The sequence below is a fragment of the Lepus europaeus genome, chromosome 14, assembly GCF_033115175.1.
Source record: "Lepus europaeus isolate LE1 chromosome 14, mLepTim1.pri, whole genome shotgun sequence".
Taxonomy (NCBI): Eukaryota; Metazoa; Chordata; class Mammalia; order Lagomorpha; family Leporidae; genus Lepus; species Lepus europaeus.
This window is the reverse complement of record NC_084840.1, coordinates 26,424,765-26,445,715: the sequence shown is the minus strand read 5'-3', so window position 1 is coordinate 26,445,715 and position 20,951 is coordinate 26,424,765. Positions and strand designations below refer to the sequence as shown.

At 42.5% G+C, this 20,951-nt stretch overlaps 1 protein-coding gene across 1 annotated transcript in view; it reads right to left on the bottom strand.

Annotated features, from left to right (window-relative positions):
• Window positions 1–17,248, bottom strand: part of PPP2R5A (protein phosphatase 2 regulatory subunit B'alpha) — a 92,832-nt gene extending 75,584 nt beyond the window's left edge. Inside the window, exon 1 of the mRNA XM_062210309.1 lies at window positions 16,440–17,248. Coding sequence (XP_062066293.1) covers window positions 16,440–16,626 — 187 coding nt within the window. The 5' untranslated portion in view covers window positions 16,627–17,248. The remainder of the gene's footprint in view (window positions 1–16,439) is intronic.
• Between the last annotated feature and the right edge of the window lie 3,703 nt (window positions 17,249–20,951).

Genomic DNA, 20,951 nt, shown 5'->3' with positions numbered 1-20,951 from the left:
ACATCTATAACAATTACATTATAGAAAGGTTAAAATACATTGATCTTTTTTTTTTTTTTTTTGACAGGCAGAGTGGACAGTGAGAGAGAAGGACAGAGAGAAAGGTCTTCCTTTTGCCACTGGTTTACCCTCCAATGGCCGCCGCGGCTGGCGTGCTGCAACCGGCGCACCACGCTGATCCGAAGACAGGAGCCAGGTACTTTTCCTGGTCTCCCATGGGGTGCAGGGCCCAAGGACTTGGGCCATCCTCCACTGCACTCTCTGGCCACAGCAGAGAGCTGGCCTGGAAGAGGGGCAACCGGGACAGAATCTGGAGCCCCAACCGGGACTAGAACCCGGTATGCCGGCGCCGCAAGGCGGAGTAAGATTAGCCTAATGAGCCCCGGCGCCAGCCCACATTGATCAATTTTTATTTCAAAAAAGTTAGCTGTATGTTACTTTTTGTATTCAAAATCCACTTCCAAGGAAACAAGAAAAAACAAGGAATAAAGATGAGTTAATAGGGCATGTTATACAAATTTTTTGAGATGTAGAACATTGGACTTTAGAAAGCAGAATACTAGGGGCTGGCATTGTGGCTTAGTGGGTTGAGCCTCCACCTGTGACCCCAGCATCCCATAAAGACGAGCCCCAGCTGCTCCACTTCCAACCCAGCTCCCTGCTAACATGCCTGGGAAAACAGCACAAGATGAGCCAAGTGCTTGGGCCCCTGGACCTTCATGGGAGACCCAGAAGATGCTCCTGGCTCCTGGCTTTAGATCAGCCCAGCTCTCTGTTAAGGCCATTTGAGGACTGAACCAGTAGTTGGAAGACCTCTCTTTTATCTGCCTCTCTGTAATTCTGCCTTTCAAATAAATGAAATAAATCTTTTAACAAATGATAAATTGATTGTAATATTTCTTGTTAGAAGTACGCTACTGGCCAGCACCGTGGCTTAACAGGCTAATCCTCCACCTTGCAGCGCTGGCACACTGGGTTCTAGTCCCGGTTGGGGCACCAGATTCCATCCCGGTTGCCTCTCTTCCAGGCCAGCTCTCTGCTATGGCCCGGGAAGGCAGTGGAGGATGGCCCAAGTCCTTGGGCCCTGCACCCCATGGGAGACCAGGAGAAGCACCTGGCTTCGGATCAGCGAGATGCGCCGGCCGCAGCGGCCATTGGAGGGTGAACCAATGGCAAAAAGGAAGAGCTTTCTCTCTCTCTCACTATCCACTCTGCCTGTCAAAAAAAAAAAAAGAAGAAGAAGAAGAAGAAGAAGTACGCTACTTAAATTTGTGAAAAGAATGAATTGCAGGATAGCAAATATGTGATTCTATTAATGGGAAAATAAGGGAACATGCTCAAAAATTTAAGAGGTCTCCTCTAGATGGAGATTTTTTATTTTCTAGCTTTGTAATATTCTACCCCTCCAGATTTAATTATTCAAGAGGCAAAGTGACAGAGATATGTTTTCCATTCACTGGTTCACTCCCCAAAATGCTCACAACAACCAGGGCTACTTCAGACTGGAGACAGAAGCCAGAAACTCCATCCAAGTTCTCCCATGATGGTGGCAGGAACCCAAGTACTAGGGCCATTATCTGCTATCTCCCCCAGGTGCATGTGCAGGATACTGGATCTGATGCGTGGAGCAGTCAGGACTCAAACTGGAGCTCTGATATGGGATACAGGAATCCCAAGCAGAAGCTCAATCCAATGTGCCACAGAGACAGTCCCTGAAATATTTCTTTTTGAGTTATTTTTAAATTAGTCTATAATTTTTTGTAAAAATAATAAAACCATTATAAAAGAAATGGCATCTCATTGCATATTCTTTAATTAAATGAGTTTAGAAAACCATGCAAACTGAGAGTCATTTATGACTCATACTAAGCATCGTATTCTAAGACAGTCATTCCAATTCCATAAAAGCTACTTCTCTATCTCTTAAAAAAAAAAAAAAACAGTTCTCAAAATATGTTGAAACATACTGTGTGTCAGGTCATCCAGGCAACCCAAATCAAAAATATTATCAGAATATATGAAATACCCCAGAAGGCTGCAACACTGGGGTCCCAAGTTTGGAGTGCTGGTTTGAGTTCCAGCTGCTTTGCTAGGGAGCCAACTACCTGCAGGGGGCTCGAAGAGCAGCAGATGACAGCTCTTGTACTTTGGCCCCTACCACTCACAAGGGAGACCAGAACTGAGTTCCAGATTTCTGGCTTCAGCCTGGTCCAGACCTGACTGTTACAGCCATTTGGGGAGTGAACCAGCTGATGGAAGATCTCTGTCTGCCTTTCAAATAAATAAATTAAATATATATGTACATATACAAATATCAAAACCAGTGCCTAGGTATCTGGTAGCAGCTGGGTTATTTTTACCTCACCTATATAAATGATCAAAACAATGGAAACATGACTATGGAAAGTAAATGCATCTTAAAAGCATTTCCTTGCTACATGTGTTACTTTATTTCCACTTTGGATTCAAAGTTAGGTTGGCTCATTCACTGGAAGCCCAAATGCATGTGGAAAACTACTTAAGGAGACAACGTATAATAATCTAATTTCAGCTTGTCTGGAGGTTTTAGCAGGAAAATAAAATCAATAAAGTAACAATAAAGTAGCCCAACTGACTTTTTTTGTCTCAGTCTCAGTTATCTTGCCCCAACTTATTTTCCTCTGTCAAATTGGGAAAAATTGATAAGACATCGCTATGTTAATTTGACCAGAGTATTTTTAAAAATGTTCTCAAAATTGTAATGTGGAGGGAATCTAAAATATATCCAGCACTTTAAAAGAAATAAAAATAAATAGAGTCTAATCAGTTCTTGATAATCTACAACTTCTCCAAGCTAATTACAGGTCATTATAATTTTAACTGAGTAGTTAATGACTCCAAATTATAATCCTAGCTGTAATACACAAGTCCTGAGAGACTTAGCAGTTCATCTTGCTTCTCAGTACTATTCATAAAACAAATGCTCTCAAACTTTTGGAGAAAAATTTTAGGTTACTTAAGGTGGCGGCAGGAGCTGGGGGCAATGCTAACAGAGAGACTACAAAGCTCCGTAAACATTTTCGTATTGGAAGTATTTAAGAAACGAAGATCCCCTACTTTCAAAGTCCTTAGAAAAGTTTATGTTCAAAACTGGCCTACTGGCAAGGCACCTCAAAGAAAACAGTATCTCTTGATAAGACTCTCAATTACAATTATTTCTCTTTTTGCAATATGAAATGAGATGCTCACTTCTGCTTTTGTGCAGGCAATAAGCATCTTCAGTTTAACATTACAGAGGAGGAACAAATAAACAATTCTGAAGATTGTTATAAATGAGCTGCCCAAGAATATAACTTACTTAGGTTTTAGTTTATTCATCTACAAAACACTAACAAGTGTGGTGTTGTATGTAAACATTACTCAGTTGCAAATCATTACAAAATTGTGAATTACTGCATAATACAAAATGATGTTTCTTTAGGTCAATTTAATTGCATTTGCTTTCATTCAGTAAATATTAAAACAGCAGTGACTGCCCAATATTGTGTGTGGCTCTTAGGTAAAGGCAGAAAGCAGACAATTAAGTTAGTCTAACCTTGTTAATGCACAAATCCAATGTATTTTGTGACTCCCCTCATGCACATCCCAAGGACATCCTATTACCTTCATTGAGTATGGGATAGTCCCAATCCTGCTAGAAAACCAAGTGATCAGTAAATCAAAATACGGGCATCTTTTAATAAGCAAACTTTAAAGGCAGGCCATTAGAGATTAAAATAGAGTTCTGATATGGGATACAGGAATCCCAAGCAGAAGCTCAATCCAATGTGCCACAGAGACAGTCCCTGAAATATTTCTTTTTGAGTTATTTTTAAATTAGTCTATAATTTTTTGTAAAAATAATAAAACCATTATAAAAGAAATGGCATCTCATTGCATATTCTTTAATTAAATGAGTTTAGAAAACCATGCAAACTGAGAGTCATTTATGACTCATACTAAGCATCGTATTCTAAGACAGTCATTCCAATTCCATAAAAGCTACTTCTCTATCTCTTAAAAAAAAAAAAAAAAACAGTTCTCAAAATATGTTGAAACATACTGTGTGTCAGGTCATCCAGGCAACCCAAATCAAAAATATTATCAGAATGTATGAAATACCCCAGAAGGCCATTAGAGATTAAAATAAAGAGCTCTGATATGGGATACAGGAATCCCAAGCAGAAGCTCGGAGAAATTACTAAATGGGTACTTTGTGATTCACATATAAAAGGTCTATTTGATAATGTTATAAATGGGTTTCTAATAGACATCTCAAATTTAAAATTTCCGAAATACAAGTCTGGATTTTCCCTCTACACCTGGTTCCTTCTCCAGTGCACCATTTTTCAGTAGTGAGATGTATTCCTATCACCCAGTGTTTAAGATAAAAGATACCCAGGGATCAAAGATCCTTGAATTCACACCTTTCCCCTTCCAATAATTTGTTTACAATTCCTATCTAACACATATCTCAAATACATCTCTTTCCATCTCTACTGCTACCACCCTTCCCAAGTCACATCATGTCTTACCTAGCCTATTAAAATAATCTTGAAATTGATCTGCCTTCTAGAAATCTTGTTCTGCTACAATTTATTCTCCACCCAGCACCTACTATATTTTCTTGAAAACTCCCAAATTTCCTGAAAGAGTTGTCCGTACTTACTGAACAACTTACACAATTTCTACTTACTTTCCTTGTAGATAGCTCATTTTCAGCCTATCCATCCTCTGAACACTCTTGGTCATCAGCGTTGCCTGGAGACTACCAAACCCACGGGAACTTTTCAGCTCTTGTTGGACTTGTCACTTTTTGTTACTACTCTCCACCTATCTCTAGTTTTTAAAAGGCTCTTCCCTTCACTGCTATGCCTCAACTCAAGTAGTCTCTCTTGCATCTTGGTGGCTCCTTTCCTTTGAACATCATTTAAATGCTAATATTTCCTTGGACTCTTCTTATTCTACACATTTTTGAGTGGGCATCACTTCTACTTCCATCACTTCAAATGCCACCTATAAGCTAGACACTCAAATTATTTTTTAAATTACTCTTCACTAAGGTTTTTTTTTTTTTTTTGACAGGCAGAGTGGACAGTGAGAGACAGAGAGAAAGGTCTTCCTTTTGCCATTGGTTCACCTCTCAATGGCTGCTGCGGCTGGCGCGCTACGGCCAGCGCACCGCACCGATCCAAAGCCAGGAGCCAGGTGCTTCTCCTGGTCTCCCATGGGGTGCAGGGCCCAAGCACTTGGGCCATCCTCCACTGCACTCCCGGGCCACAGCAGAGAGCTGAAGTTCTTTAAAAAAAAAAAAAAAAAAAAGATTTATTTATTTGAAAGAGTTACACAGAGAGGAGAGGCAGAGAGAGATAGGTCTCTTCCATTCAATGGTTCACTCCCCAGTTGGCCACAACAGCTGGAGCTGTACCGATCTGGAGCCAGGAACTTCTTCCAGGTCTCCTGCGTGGGTGCAAGGACCCAAGGACTTGGGCCATCTTCTACTGCTTTCCCAGGCCATAGCAGAAAGCTGGATTGGAAGTGGAGCAGCCGGGACTAGAACCGGCACCCATATGGGATGCCGGCACTTCAGGCCAGGGTGTTAACCTGCTGGGCCATAGCGCCAGCCCCTCAAACTCTTATCTCTAGCACAGATCTCTCTGCTTAGTTTCAGACCCTAGGCAGCTTCACTTAAGATTTTCCACAGGTATTTCAACCTGTCCTCCCAAATTGATCTGGATTCTTTTTTCCTTTTCAATAAACTGCTGTCATAAATCTAGTTGGCCAACTCAGTATGTATCATCGTTACTTCTTCCCTCTCACCAAGTCCTGTCTGTGATGCCACTCTGCCTGCTAAAACAATGCCACCTCCATCTCTTCCCTGGATCCCTGTGCAGCATCCAGCAAGTGTTTAGTCTCCTATCTCCCAACAGACTCTTCCCACTACTGTCAGGTATCAATGCGGTATAACACCCACACTCATTCTTCAAGATAGCATATGAATATGTCTGAGGTGATAGATATGCCAATTACTCTGATCTGATCATTACATATAGTATATGTATATATATATTGAAATGCAGCAATGCATCCCACAAATATATACAATTACTATGTGTCAATAAAAAAAAAAATGTTTTAAATACCATGACCTAGACTCGGTTGTTCCAGTCTCATCTCTAGCCAGTCTCCTATTATATCCTATATCACTGACACATAAATTGCGCCTATTCCCAAAATATGCCATGCTCACTTACATATGCCTCTGCACATATTATTCTTTCTTTTGGTACCCTCTTAGACTCTATCTTGGACTAACATTTTCTGGCCTCTTAAGTCTCTCAGTTTACCTGTTACTTTCAGGAAGCAATCCATAACCTTAGGGTAGATCCATCACATCCTTCTCTAACATCTTATCATGATGTTTATTATAACACTTACTGAAACTGCCTGCTTGTAAATCTGTATTCCCCATCAAGTATAAGCTACTCCTCAAGATACTTACCAAAAAAAAAAAGCATTCATCAACTTATTCATTCTACCAAGCAAGCAAGTAATGTTTAACCTTCATAATAGTTCACTTAAATTTTAAACATATGGAAACCAAAGATAGGAAGAGGTTTCAATACTACATTTTTAAAAGCAAATTATATGTCTAATTTTGCAACAGGCAAATAAAATCTGGCCAATTAAAAGAATGGCAGAGTAAATTAAAAATTAGACACCTGTTTCTTCAGAGGTTGCTTTATTTTACTTATAACTTCAACTATAATAGTTTATCCGAAAAGTTGTTTTAAAAAACCCATTCAATTTTGCTCATCAAAATTCAAGGGCTATAAAAATATTTTTTCACTTCTATCAACTTAGAGAATGGGATTAACGATGAGTTCAAATAATCATCCATTTTTGGTAATAGCTATAATTCTAGAATACCCTTCATCAGCAAGTATGAAACAAAGGCAAAAACAATTAGACAAAATATAAAATTTTTAAGTTATATTTAAAATTTGACACTCTGATCATTAAAAACAACCTTATTTGAGGCATTTAACCTCTTTAGCTATTATCTGTACAGTTATTAATTAACTAAGCAAAACCTGAGAAAGTATCTAAGCTTTCTCCCTACTTCAAAGTATGTTTATTTGATGGAATTACTATATGGCTATTTATTTAGAACAAGAGTGAAACTGATTACCAATACAGGCTAAATCAAAATCACTTCTGAGGTCCCTTTAAGCACAGCAAGGTCATAGTAGGTGCAATTAGCACCATCATTCCAATAGAAGGAGTGTGTTCTCAAGAAATCCCAGAGAACCAATAATAGGTTTTCTGAATTTTGCAATAAGAACCTATCTTAGTCAGCAAACTGTCAAACAACAAACTCAGTAGATATCTTTAAGCATATCCCATGAAAATTGCAGAATTTTGGGAGCTGGCATTGTGGCACAGTGGGCAAGGCCACATGACACCAGCAGTCCCATTTGGGTGCTGATTTGTGTCCCAGCTGTTCTACTTCTGATCCAGCTCCCTGCAAACGGCCAGGAAAAACAGCATATGATGGTCCAAGTGTTTGGGCCCTTGCACCCACGTGGAAGACCCAAATGAAGCACCTAGCTCCTAGCTTCAGCCTGGCTTAGCCCTGGTTCTTGTGGCTATGTGGGGAGTGAAGCAGTGGATGGAGGATCTCTTTCTCTGTCTCTCCCTGACTCTGATTTTCAGAACAAATAATTTTTTTAAAAAACTAAAAAGAAACTGCAGAATTTATAAAATTCTTCATTAATCACTCAAAGTGCCAACATAAACAATTTCTTCAGGGAAGAGTTCAAAAAGATAAATGTAAAAAATAGGCTTGAAACTGCTTATTAGTCAATTATCCTGCTCAGACAAGTACAGTGTATTCTGCATAAACCCAGCCTTGTCGTGTAAAACTCTTTCAGCAAAGTATTCAGATTTCTTGTTACATAACAATGCGATACAAGTAATTATACATTTTAAATATGCTCCTTTCATCTCCTTTAAGGACAAACTTTAATAAATAATGACCACACTCAAATTTAGAAATTACTACAAACTATTTCACTTTTTTCAATGTTTATATACACATGGCCATGTTTGGGAGTCAATCAAGTATTACTTTTCCCTACAAACCTTATATAGTAACTTTCCTAGCAATGTATCAGTAATGTTACATTTCACACTCTAGTCAGTGGCAAAATACAAGAGCAAATAATTGCTATATTTGCAAATAAGCCTACATTTACTGTCAAAGTATTAAGAACTCAGAGTTCACTTATTTTAAATCAACCTGAACCAGTTTCAGGTATAAATATATGAAAACAAAAAGCAAGACAGAAAAAAATCAATCTGATAGATAACACTAAACATCACTGAAAAAAAGCACAATCTGTAAGCGAGTGTGTGTGTGTGCTGGGAGGAAGGAGGTGACAATCAAATAGAAGACAACCAACAAGTAATTTCTTTCATCAAAACAGTGATTCTGGCATGGACGTTTGGCATAGTGGTTAAAATACCCATTGGGGTGCCCAGGTCCCACAACCAAGTCCTTGGGTTGTATGCCTGGCTCTGGACTCCAGCTTTCTACTAACACAGTCTGGGAAGCAGCAATGATGGCTCAAGTAATTGGGCTCCTGCCACCCAAACGAGACCTAGACTGTATCCATATTACACCCTCCAATCCTGTCCCCCACCCCCCACCACTGGGGGCTTTAGCTCTCTCTTCCTCTGCCTCTCAAAAAATTTTTTTAATTTATTTATTATGCACAGAAAACTGTATTTGGTACAATAATGAGATCTGAAAAACAGATAATGACTTCTGTTTTCACAAAGATTTCTTCTCATTCTGGAGAAATATATCACTACATAACAACTAAATACTCGTCCAAAATAACAGTCAACAAATGAAAGTGTTAAGGGAACTGGTTAGCAGAAAGGCCAAAGACAAAATAGGAATAAAAACACCTGAGTCCTCACTGCACTACCTTCAATAAAAAGGTGTGTCCAAGAGTAAGTAAAATGATCCAGATGAAAGCACTTTGAAGAAATAAATTTTCTGACACACACAAAAAAAATAAGGCAAGATCAGAAACAGTTAAGTTCAAACACAGTTTATGTTCAGCATCTTGTACATAACATCTGAAGTAATAGAATTTTAGGTAGAGGTCTAGATCTTCAAGAATCAGAACAAGGCTGTGAGCACGCAGAGTAAATCGGTTTTATATTTTAAAGTGGATACAATGATCACCTATTATTCTCCATGATGGGATTAAAACTAGGCAAGCTTCTATCATGTGTGTCAATTTTATTTACTAGCTCAGCCTCAGCTCTTAAAAAAAAAAATCACAGAGAAAAGAAAACTGACCACCTGGCATCAAATGATAACAGTTAGGCTTTAATTATGACAACTACAGCAAAATCTAATAGAATCATTTTGTCATACCCAAAATGCCACTTTCGAGAACAGGAAAGCAGCAGATCGGCCATAGGGGGCAGCATAGTTTAAGAGAGTGAAATGTAAATACCAAGAGGTGAAGTGAGGCCAAGAAATGTTAACAGGCTGAGTAATAAGCTGTGAGTATCACAGAGAAAAGGACAGTTTCAATTAATGAATTAAATCAATAGATAATGCTAAATCAGTGATTCTCAACCCTGGCTGCATATTAGAACCACCCTGGGAGCTTTTAAAAACTCACTAATTAGAACTACTCTTGGGACTGGGGTCCAGCTATTGATATATCTTTTAAAGTTCACCAAGTGTACAGCAAGAACTGAGAAGCAAAGTGTTAAACACATTACAAAAACAACAACAAAACCCTACTGCCCATCCCTAGTTGCTTACAATTTAAAAAGCTAAATTTTAAAAATTAAATGCAAAAAGCCAAAGGGGCAATAACACTTAAAGACTAATTTATCTTTGTGATTTTTATCAAGGGACAATGCTATTTTGCAGGTGAAGACGATTAAACTAAAGTTTACCTGGGCGGGTGCTGTGGTGTAGTGAGTAAAGCCATCCCCTGCAGTGCCGGCATCCCATATAGGTGCCAGTTCAAGTCCCAGCTGCTCCACTTCTGATCCAGCTCTCTATCAGGGCCTGGGAAAGCAGTAGAAGATGGTCCAAGTCCCTGGGCACCTGCACCCACATGGTTAGACCCGGAGGAAGCTCCAGGTTCTTGGCTTTGGATCAGCGCAGCTCCGGCTGTTGCGGCCAACTGGGAAGTGAACCAACGGATGGAAGACCTCTCTCTATCTCTTGCCTCTCTTTTTCTCTCTGTGTAACCCTGACTCACAAATAATCTTTAAAGTTTACCAGGGTTAAACAACTAGCTCAAAGCCACTATGAGTCATCACTAATGCCAGAAGACAAGTTTATTATTTTAGGATACAGCTCTACCCCAATGGTCACACTATTGCATCAAAAACATTTTCCTGGATTATCACTTTATTCAGTTAGGCCTGTCATAAAAAAAGACAAAATTAAATTAAGAATCAGAGAAGGTAATAAAAAGGAGGGGGTATGATTCTAAACAGGAATTTTTAAAAAGTTTTTATTAGTAGTAGTAGTATTTATTTGAAAGACAGAATTACAGAGAGAGGCAGAAATGGAGAGAAGTCTTCCATCTGCTGGTTCATTCCCCAAATGGCAGCAAGGCTGGAGCTGAGCTGATATGAAGCCAGGAGCCAGAAGCCTCCTCCGGGTCTCCCAGGTGCAAGGGCCCAAGGGCTTGGGCCATCCTCTTTCCCAGGCATGTTAGCAGAAAGCTGGACTGAAAGTGGAGCAGCTGGAACTCGAACCGGCACCCATATCAGATGCTGGAACTGCAGGCCAGGGCTTTAACCCCTATGCCACAGCACCAGCTCCCTAAATAGCAATTTTGAAGATGTTAAAAAATTAGGCTTAAACATCAAACTTTTTTCTTAATTTGAAGAAATTGATATTATATTTAGCAATTTCTCTAATATGTATATTTATGAAAAAATTTGTTTTAAATATTTCTTCCAGAAAAGATATGACAATGCTTCCAGAAAACAGTCTACAAGTAACTAAAAGGTTATATCCCTCTGTAGTATATCCCTTTCTTAGCACATTCAGATAGGTGCATTTCAACTCTTCCTTTAGTGTCACCTCAATTACAAAAGGGGTTTTCTGTTTAGATGGGATGATGTTAACTTAAGAAGATCTATGAATCTTAAAAGTTGAGTAGTGTTTTCCTAACACCATCAAAAGTTAAGATAGTTAAGAAAGTTCAAATTGTGTCAGTGTTCTTGTTCCACAATTATCTCAGAAGAACATGCACCTCAAAAAAAATATGCACACACATTCTCCTCTTCAAAGGTAAGCAAGCCACCCCACTGTTTCTGTAGGACCTCAGTACTTCCAGTGGGATCAGTTACTAAGAATGGACCAACAAGGAATCTGAGCCATCTGGAAGTTCTCTACCTCAGCCAAAGGGGATTTTAACCTCAAAACCCATCTACACAATTTGACTCAGCAATTCAATTTCTTTGCATGGTTAAAAAAAAAAAAAAAATCTTGTTAAGTTTTTATTAAAGAGTCTGACTTTACCATATTTCCATGTTTACATTCATACTGAAAAATGTCTCACTTCACATAAATCACATCTGAAAACAATTATAAATAAATACAACCAGGAAAGTTTACTATTTAAGTATCATTACTAATAATCTTTCATTTTAAAAATTAATCGATTTTAAATATGAAAATGGGAAAACAAGAATGGTAACTAACATTATTTGCCTATTTTTAGGCACTTACATTATTTCACTTAACTCTCAAAATCCTGGGGAGACAGAAGGCATTCCCCATTTTACAGATAAGGAAAATGACTCAGATTAGAAGTTCACCTTTTACCCAGAACTAACCCCAGGGAACCCAAATTTTCTATCACCCTACTTCACATCTGCATAAAACAGGTAAGTGGCAAAAAAACGAAAATCATTTGACCTGGGTCCCAGTATCAGTTGCAACACCATCCAAACAAATAACCACAGGCCTGAAACAAAACTGCTCAAACCTAAACTTTCTCATCAATAAAATGGGATTAATACTGGTCTTGCCAAAAGCTGCTGAGATAATCTAACAAAATACAGCCCTTGAGGACAGGCATTTGACATAATAGTTAAATCACTGGCTGAAACTCCCAAGTTCCATATCAGAGGCCTGGGTTTGAGTTCCCTGCTCCAATCCCATTTCTAGCTATTTGTACCCTGAAGACAGCAAGTTGATCGCTTAAGTAGTTGGGTCCCTGCCACGCACCTGGGCGAACTGGATTGAGTTCCCAGGCTTCCTGCTAATGTGCACCCTTTGGGGCAAGCAGGTGATGACTCCAGTAGCTGGGTCCCTGCCACCGACATGGAAAACCTGGATTGAGTTCCAGGCTTTGGCCTGAGCCAGTCCCATCACCCCAGCTATCATGGGCATTTAGGGAGTGAGCCAGAGATGGTAGCTCGCTCTCTCTTTCTCTGCCCTCAAATAAATAAAATAAATTGTACCTTTCTCTCTCTCTCTCTCTCTCTCACTGTCCGCTCTGCCTGTCAAAATAAATAAATAAATAAATAAAAATAAAAAAAAAAATAAATTGTAAAAATCTTTTTTGAAGATTTTAAAAGAAATATTTGTAAAACTACACTGAATCATGGCTTGTCATATGACAGCATTACCTTAGGTGGTGTGAAAAAGCAGGAGAGGAGCCGGTGCTGCCTATCCCATGTGGGCGCGGGTTCAAGTCTCCAGCTGCTCCACTTTCAACCCAGCTCTCTGGTATGGCTGGGAAAGCAACAGAAGATGGCCCAACTCCTTGGGCCCCTGTACCCATGTGGGAGACCCGGAAGTAGCTCCTGGCTCCTGGCTTCGGATCGGCAAAGCTCCAGCCATTACGGCCATCTGGGAAGTGAACCAGTAGATGGAAGACCTTTCTCATTCTCTCTATCTTTCTCTCTGCCTCTGCTTCTCTGTTAACGCTGCCTAGCAAATAAATAAATCTTAAAAAATAAAAAAGTTAAACTAACAAAAATCTGTTTGATTTTTACCAATTCAGTAAAGTTGCAGGTTACAAAATCAACATGCAAAAAAAAAAAAATGGCATTTAAAAAAGAAAAAGCAAGAGATAACAGGAATTAGGGGTTGCTCACCTTTATAATGTTTCATTTATTACAAACAATATCATTTAATAATTAAAAATAAACAAAGATAATACAATTTGGAAATGTTAAATTGTCAAACTGTCATTCTTGTAAACATAAGACACAGGCTATTTTACCAAACCAATCCTTCCAAAGACTTAAACAAAATAGGTTAAAAAGACTGAAAAATTTTCTATTGTGAATAACAGATTTTTTTTTCATAGTTAAAAGTTTCCTAATTGTTGTTTACCAGATGAAAAGTTTAAAGTAGAAAAAGTAGGTCCTATGCTAACACAATTTGTTGTTATTACAGAGAGAGACAGAGTAAGGTCCTAACTGCTGGTCCACTATCCAGATGCCTCCAGCAGCTTGGGCTAGGCAAGGCAAAAGGCCAGAACTGGAAATCCAACCCCACAGGGGTGGAAAGAACTCAATTACTTGAACCATCACTGCTGCCCCCCAGGGTCTCTGCATTGGTGGAAGCTGGAGTCAGGAGTAGGCCAGGGATGGGATCCAAGAACCCCTGATGTGGAATGTGTGCATCTTAATGGCTAGGCTGAATATCTCACTCCCCTAACATAAATTTTAAATACAGAAAAAAATGATAAAATGCTCCAAACTTTATTTTCTAGTTCCTGGCTCTCAGAGGAGTTTACAGAATATGAGATTTAAAAGTGTTTTTAAAAAAATTATTTTAAGCTTCACAATATAAGGCAGTTTTTCAGGACACACATTAACAGTTTCTCATAAAAAAAAAAAAACTTTAACAAAGCTTGTTCATTAAATATTTTCTACAATAAGAAATTATTGCAAGCATTTTTGTCATTAAAATCCTACAGCCAACTTAGTAAATGATTTTGCACAAATAAACTTCTTACAGATGAAAAGATCAAATTGTTTTGTTAATCCTCACTCACAGTATGCTTTGAGGAAAACTAGCTGGCATCTTTCCAGTTTAGGCCCATGTGGACAAAGTGTAACATAAGCAGGTTGGCATAAACACTTGAAAGATCTTGGATGCCCACAGATATCTGAATCACTCCACAATAAGATTATATTTCAGAGCAGGAAGAAAAAAATCTCTTTCATACACATAGGGCTTCCCACTTTTTTTTTTTAAGGCCACTAATGGAAAAAACTACTAGTGACAGAAAAAACACAACACTGTGATAGCAATTACACTGCCAAAGTACCAAGCAAAGCAACTGATTTTTTTAGGAAAATAACTTTTCAAGTATATTGGCATTTGGAGTAAAAGTAGTTTTTCCTTTTAGCCCGTAACCCAAGTAAGGTCTTGTTTTATTCAATAAAAGTTTATCTTGCAAGCATAACTTTCCTTATGATAGCTTTTTAATGCAAATATCTAAAATTAATCTAGATTTCCAATTTTATTTTTCTCCTACTACTGACCAAACACTATAAATAAAATACTGCACCTTCAACTTGTTGAACCAAATACCACATATCTTAGATGATGACTGACTCCATGCATATATTTCCCAGGCTTTTACAAGCAAAACATACAAAGCTACATCTCCTGGTTAAAACTAGCCATATGTTTAGTATTAAATTATTTCTATTAAAAAGTGAATATATCAGTGAGTACAATACTAAAGGAACCAAAATAATTTATAATAACAAGCTAACTAAACATGAAAAAAATTCTAGCGCCAAATCTCGGAAATGCAAAAATAATTTGATAATTTAATGGAAAAAAAATCAGTATAAAAGTAACCATGATGTTTTAATTAAGTGTAAAATATAAAATCTATGAATAGCAATTCAATGTCCTGGTTGGTAAGATGATATTCTTTTATAACTGTGACATGGCTCAAGAGTTTTAAAGTCTTGGCAATGCCTACCACTGTGGTCTACCACTGACTACCCTATGCAAATTTTAACAATTTTTGTATGCTAAACAGCAATCAAGGAACATGCACAGATTAAATGCATCTTAAAATCTCTTTTCAAAAGCCTGTTTGATTTGGGCTGGGGGATGTCCTTGATTTAGAAACACCTCGAAAAGGCAGAGCAGTGTAGGGTCTGAATGGGGTTCCAGAACTACTGCAGGTCAACTGTGATTTGATCTGGGGTTTTCTTTAGACTCCTTGCCAAGCTAAGGCTGGATACACAGGCCCAAAGACAAATTGGAACCAGACTGGCCTTGAGGGGATTGTGGAGCTTTTTTCAAATGGTTTGAAAAATCTGAACATTTATCTCTTTGAGTATGAACCTTTAATTTCCCAGCCTTACAAAACATATGATTCAGATTTCCATTAAGTTTCTCTTGTTGCAGAATTTTGTTGGATATCTATGAGCACTGTCATCTGATTCCATAACGACTTCTGTCTCATACAAGGCAGATATTAAAATTGTAAAATTAAAAGTTAGTAATTCACAATGAATAAACTAGAACACCACCCCCCCAAAAAAAAAAAAAAAAAAAACCTTACTGAAAAACCTCTGAATCTAGTGGGAAAAGTTAGTGAGCCAAAAAGAGTGCCAAGCACTTCTGCAAGGCATTAGGCACGGATACCAATTTGAATCACTGTACAAACCTACAAAGTCTGAATTACTGCCCGGGAACCAAGTTCCCGTTCCACCGCAAAGCAACACCAGACTCCTCTACACGTCCCCACATCGATCCTCTGTACCGTCTCAAGCAATCGGGTATTTTCAGCTAACGATCCAACAAATAAGACACTACACTAGTCCGACTTTTAGGCTTTTTCCGTATTTAAAAAAAAAAAAAAAAAAAAAACCAAAACCCTCGTGCACGTGAGGACCAGCATAACTCTCAACCGCTGTTTGCATTTGGATTCCAGGTCCGACGACTCAAATACAATCCATGGGGCGGGGAGTGGAGACCGGCGTGGGCGCCGACGGTAACAGCCGAAGTGAAGGTGGAGGAAGAGGGCCGCAGACAGGGGCTGAGACTTGGAAAACGGAGCAAGGCAAGGCAGGTCGTGGAGGCAAGATGGGTACAGGAAGAGCAGGCGTGAGGAAGAGGAAAGAATTCTACCTCGCGGGACGCAGTCCCAATCGGAAGCGCAGGTTAAGCCAGCGCGCAGGTGGGCAGGGTGTTGGCCTCCCCCAGGTGGGAAGTTAGGGTGAATCCGGGAGCCCTGAGAAGCACCACTCCGCAGCCAACACGTTTGCACTACAGGAGGGCAGGGGTCGCGGCGCGCACTCGGCGAGCCCCGGGGAAGGAAATGGCTCTGCGGCCGCCTGCGCTCGCCGGCCGGGGCTGCGCCCTCGGAGCTTACCTTTGAGCTGGGGCAAGGGGGAGAGCTCCGCCTGGCTGCCCTGGCTGCGGAACTGCGACGAGCCCTGGGAGCGCTTCTGCTTCTGTGCCTTGCGCACCGATTTCCGGGTGAAGCCGTCCACTTTCTCCGAGGCCGAGATGGCGGCGCTGGCAGCCCCCGGCGGCGGCGGAGGCGACGACGACGACATCTCCGCGGCCCTGGCGCCTGGCAGCTCCGGCTACTGCTTGCACCGCGCGGGGCCGCGCCGGCGACGGCACGAGCAGGAGGCGGCGGGGGAGAGGCGCGGAGAGCTCGCGGCCCTGCGCCCCGGACCCCCCGGCCAAACCGCCGTCCGGCTCCCGGGCGCCGCCGAGCTGCTCCTCGCCGCCCGCCAACGCCTCACGGCCACATCTCAGCGCCGGAGGTTCCTGGTCCCCGCCGCGCGGCGAGCTCCCGGGGCTGAAGAAGTTGTTGACTCCGGGCGCAGAGGGCGGGTGGAAGGGGGCGCAGCCCGAAGTTTGGACAACTGAGGCGAGGGCACAGGGGCGCGGACGCCAAGCGCGCTCCTCGTCCCCTCAGTCCCGCTGGCCGGCCGGCCGGCCCCTCAGCGGCCGCTGCCAGCGCAGCCCTCCCCGCCGGGAGCCTCCTCCGGGGCGCTGCCGTCGCGGGTCCCCTCGGAACCGCCGCCGCCGTGCCCGCTCTCCCCTGTCAGCGCCAGCCCCTCATCGCCCGGGGCGGTGACCCGCTGCCCGGGCCCTCGGCTCGCACGCGCCGCTGGCTGCGCCGAGCAGTCCGAGCCCCCTCCCCCACGCGCCCGTCGGCCGCCCACGGAGAACCCCCGGCGAGCGACCGCTACAACTTGAGAAGGTGGTTGGTACAAGCAGAGGGCGGGAGTGTGTGCGTGTGCGCGCGCGCACGAGGGCGCGCGGCCCGGGGAGGGGCCTCGCGGAGGGCGGGGAGGGAGGAGTTTGACTGACAACTTCCGCGGGACCCCGCCAGCCTCGGGATGCTCCGGAGAGGACAGGGGGCGGGAAAGCATGCCAGTCTCCTCAGCCAATCGGAGCGCTAAGCGGCGGGACCCGTGCGAGGCGTGGCCTCCCGGGCGGTCTATCAAGTGTCCGAAGGCGGTGAGGCGAGGCAGGGATGTAGGGCGTGGCCGTGTGACGAGCTTCAGTCGCGGCCAATCAGAAGTGAGAGTTGGTAGCGGGGTGCCGTCTGCGTCACAGCCGCGTAACTAATTCTTTTGGGAGGGGAAGTGCCCCTCCACCGCGGGTACTTTCGCACGCCTGCGCGACGGCACAGGCTATACTTGCTCTCCTAGGAGAAGACCAGAAAGCTAGAGGGGTAGTTCAGAGAGCACAGAGTCCCCTCCCCTCCCCTCGCCTCTCTGCTGGCCAATAAGGCGCTGAAGCGACGGGTAGAGAGGGGGCCCGGAAGAGCGCCAGGTGTTGCGTCACTGCGAAGGGGCGGGGCAAAAACCAGGGTGGGCGGTGGGACGGTGTGATAGGCTGGTGAAGATCCCCGGGGAAGGCGAGGTCGTGAGCTCGGCCAATCAGCGTGAGGTCCTGGAGTCTTTGGGCGGGCCTTGGAGCCACTCTGACCCTAAACCGCGTACTTGGTAGTTGGGGAGTGAGTTTGTAGCTCGGGTGCTTCAGGCACCGTTTGCTGGGTTTGGACAGAGTTCTCTGCACGTCGGCGCCCCCCCCCCCCAAAGAGGTGTCGCATTCCTAACTTAGTGTCCCGCGACTGTTTACCCCCTCAGCGAGGCCTTCAGCTAGTCCAGCGCGCCGAGCGCGAGTTCGCTGATCGGTGGTTTGTGGCTTGGCGGCTTGCCACTTACTAAGATGCCTTCCTTGAAGATGCTAGGTTTTAAATTTCTCAGTTTCCTGGGCAGTGTTTTGTACATAATGATGCATAATAAAGCGTACGTGAGCTGAGCCGTCTGTCTCCCTTTGCGTCGTCCTACCCGCGCCTGCAATCCTCTCCCGCCAGCATCAGCTCTTCCTCTGACGAAATGGAAATAGCGGCCATGGAGTTCTGCAAAGCTACCTGATGTGCATGCCCGGAAGACCCCAGCTTTGTGGCAGGAAGGTGAATTCCAGACCTAGGACCAAACATGCTGTCCTCGAACAGCTCACCCTTCAGATGGGGTGGCGGACCCCACCCCCACCCCCGAGACTCACACCTCAGCAGCGTCCCTGACACCTCCCTCATCCAGTCAGGCTCCGGATCATGTGGACTCTGCCTTCCCAAACGTTGGAAACCAGGTCCTCCTCACAATTTGCACGGGCGACGGCCAAGTATGGTTCAGGGCTTCCAAACGCCACTTTTAACCAACCACCTGCAGAACAGAGTCAAAATTCGGTAAAACTCCTTAGCGGTTATGCGGGGTGCACACCACACTCTGTGTCTACATAGTTCTTTTCTTCGCTTCAGTCACATCATTGCGCATAGTGATCTTCTAAAAATACTTGTGCATCCTTGACGCTTAGCCTTTGCTGTTCCAACAGCTTGAAATAATCCATCCATTCCTGCCCCTCTCCATCTTGTTGACACCGATCTTTTCTCCCAACCCCAGCTCAACTTCTGTTTTCTGAAGCCCGTCATAAAATCTGGCCAGAAGTGAAGAGTCCCTTCTTTGTTTCCTCTTGCACTTACTATCCACATCACTCACGGGGCCTGTCATCACACACTGAGATAGCAGCGTGCCCTTTCTCCTCTGAGCATTTCTAACTGTCACCAAGAGAGCGAAAACTCAGTTACTTAGATGGTTTGCACTTCTGTATCCCCCACTGAGCACAGGACAGATACGCAGTACATAATACAGTTTTTAGTGCTCAACAGCAAGGTTTCTGAAAATGTGCCTATTAGATCACTCCCACCAGAATCCTCTGGGGTATTATTTAAAATTCCGATTCCTGGACCTCTCCCTAGACACACAGAACCAGAACCTATGGGAAGAGCACTGAGAAATTTATTCTTATGCACACACAAAAAAATCAGAACTACTGTTCTGTAGTCATCTGGGTATTATTAAAAATAGATTGTAAATGCGTAGAAGAATTCAGGGATAGTTCTATTTATAATAAAGATAATTTACATGAGGCTAGCACTGTGGCGTAGCTGGTAAAGCTGCCACCTGTGATGCCATCATCCCCTGTGGGCACCTGTTCATGTCCCAGTTGCTCCACTTCTCTTCCAGCTCCCTGCTAATGGCCTTGGAAAAGCAGTGGAAGATGGCCCAAGTGCTTGCACACCTGCTAGCCACACGGGAGACCTGGAAGAAGCTTTTGGCTCGTGGCATTGACCTGGCCCAGCCCTGGCCATTGCAGCCCTCTCAGGAGTAAACCAGTAGATGGAAAATCTCCCCCTCTCTGTCTCTCAATGTCTCTCTCTGACTTTCAAATAAATAAATAAAATCAGATTTTTTTTTATATTTATTTGAAAGAGAGAGAGAGAGGTCTTCCATCTGCTGGTTCACTCCCCAAATGGCTGCAACAGGTGGAGCTGAGCCAATTCAAAACCAGGAGCTAAAGGTTTCTCTGGGTCTCCTAAATGAGTACAGGGGCCCAAAGACTTGGGCCATCCTCCTCTGCTTTCCTAGGTGCACTAGCAGAGAGCTGGATCAGAAGTGGAGCAGCTGGGATTTGAACTGGTGCCATATGGGATACTGGTGCTGCAGACCCAGGCTTTAACCCACTGCACCATAGCACCAGACCTTAAATAAATTTTAACAAAGATAATTTACATGAAGTAAGAAGAGGAGACAAAAAGGCAGAAAACAAACCAATACATTAAAGCTAAAATTCATAATGAATATGATAGATTCTGGACAGAATAGATAGAAATACATACTGGAAAGACCTTGTTGGGAAGCTTGGAACCAACAAAACTGTCTGGGCTTTGTTGGAAATGGCAAGAATTTGGGGGAAGAATTTTGAGTACAATATTAAACAATGAGTTAGAATCTGAAAACAGAGGGTGGCATTCCAGAATACAGTTACCAAACAAGAGGGTAAAGAACAATAGTCCAAGAATGAAAAAACCTGACTTTATATTACTTATTAATAATATGACCTTGTCAAGTCACTCCTTCTTTCAAAGCCTTAGTTTCTACATTTGTTCATCAGGAAAAAAATAAGTGCACAGCCTTTATCACAGAGGTAGCTTAGTTTTAAATGTGGCACATGGAAGAAAACTCTTGAAAACTATGCAGATGATAATTTTGTATATACATATGCTTTATCAAACATGTATTTGGCATTGATTGCCTGAATAACTAAGGTATCTGGGTCCTAGACAGAGATTTGGTCACTAAGAATCATCTAAAAGAAACCTGCAACGTCAGTACTAACCTGGATAGACCCGTGAAGCAGAGTGAGTACCCGATTCCATGCAGTAGAATTGCTGATCCTTTCCACATGGGAAGGTCCTGGGTAGCAGTGACTCAGAGGCCAAGACTTCATCACAGCAAATTCCTTGAATCAGTTTGTCCCTACCTCACTTGGCTTCCTTAGTCCATAAACATATGTG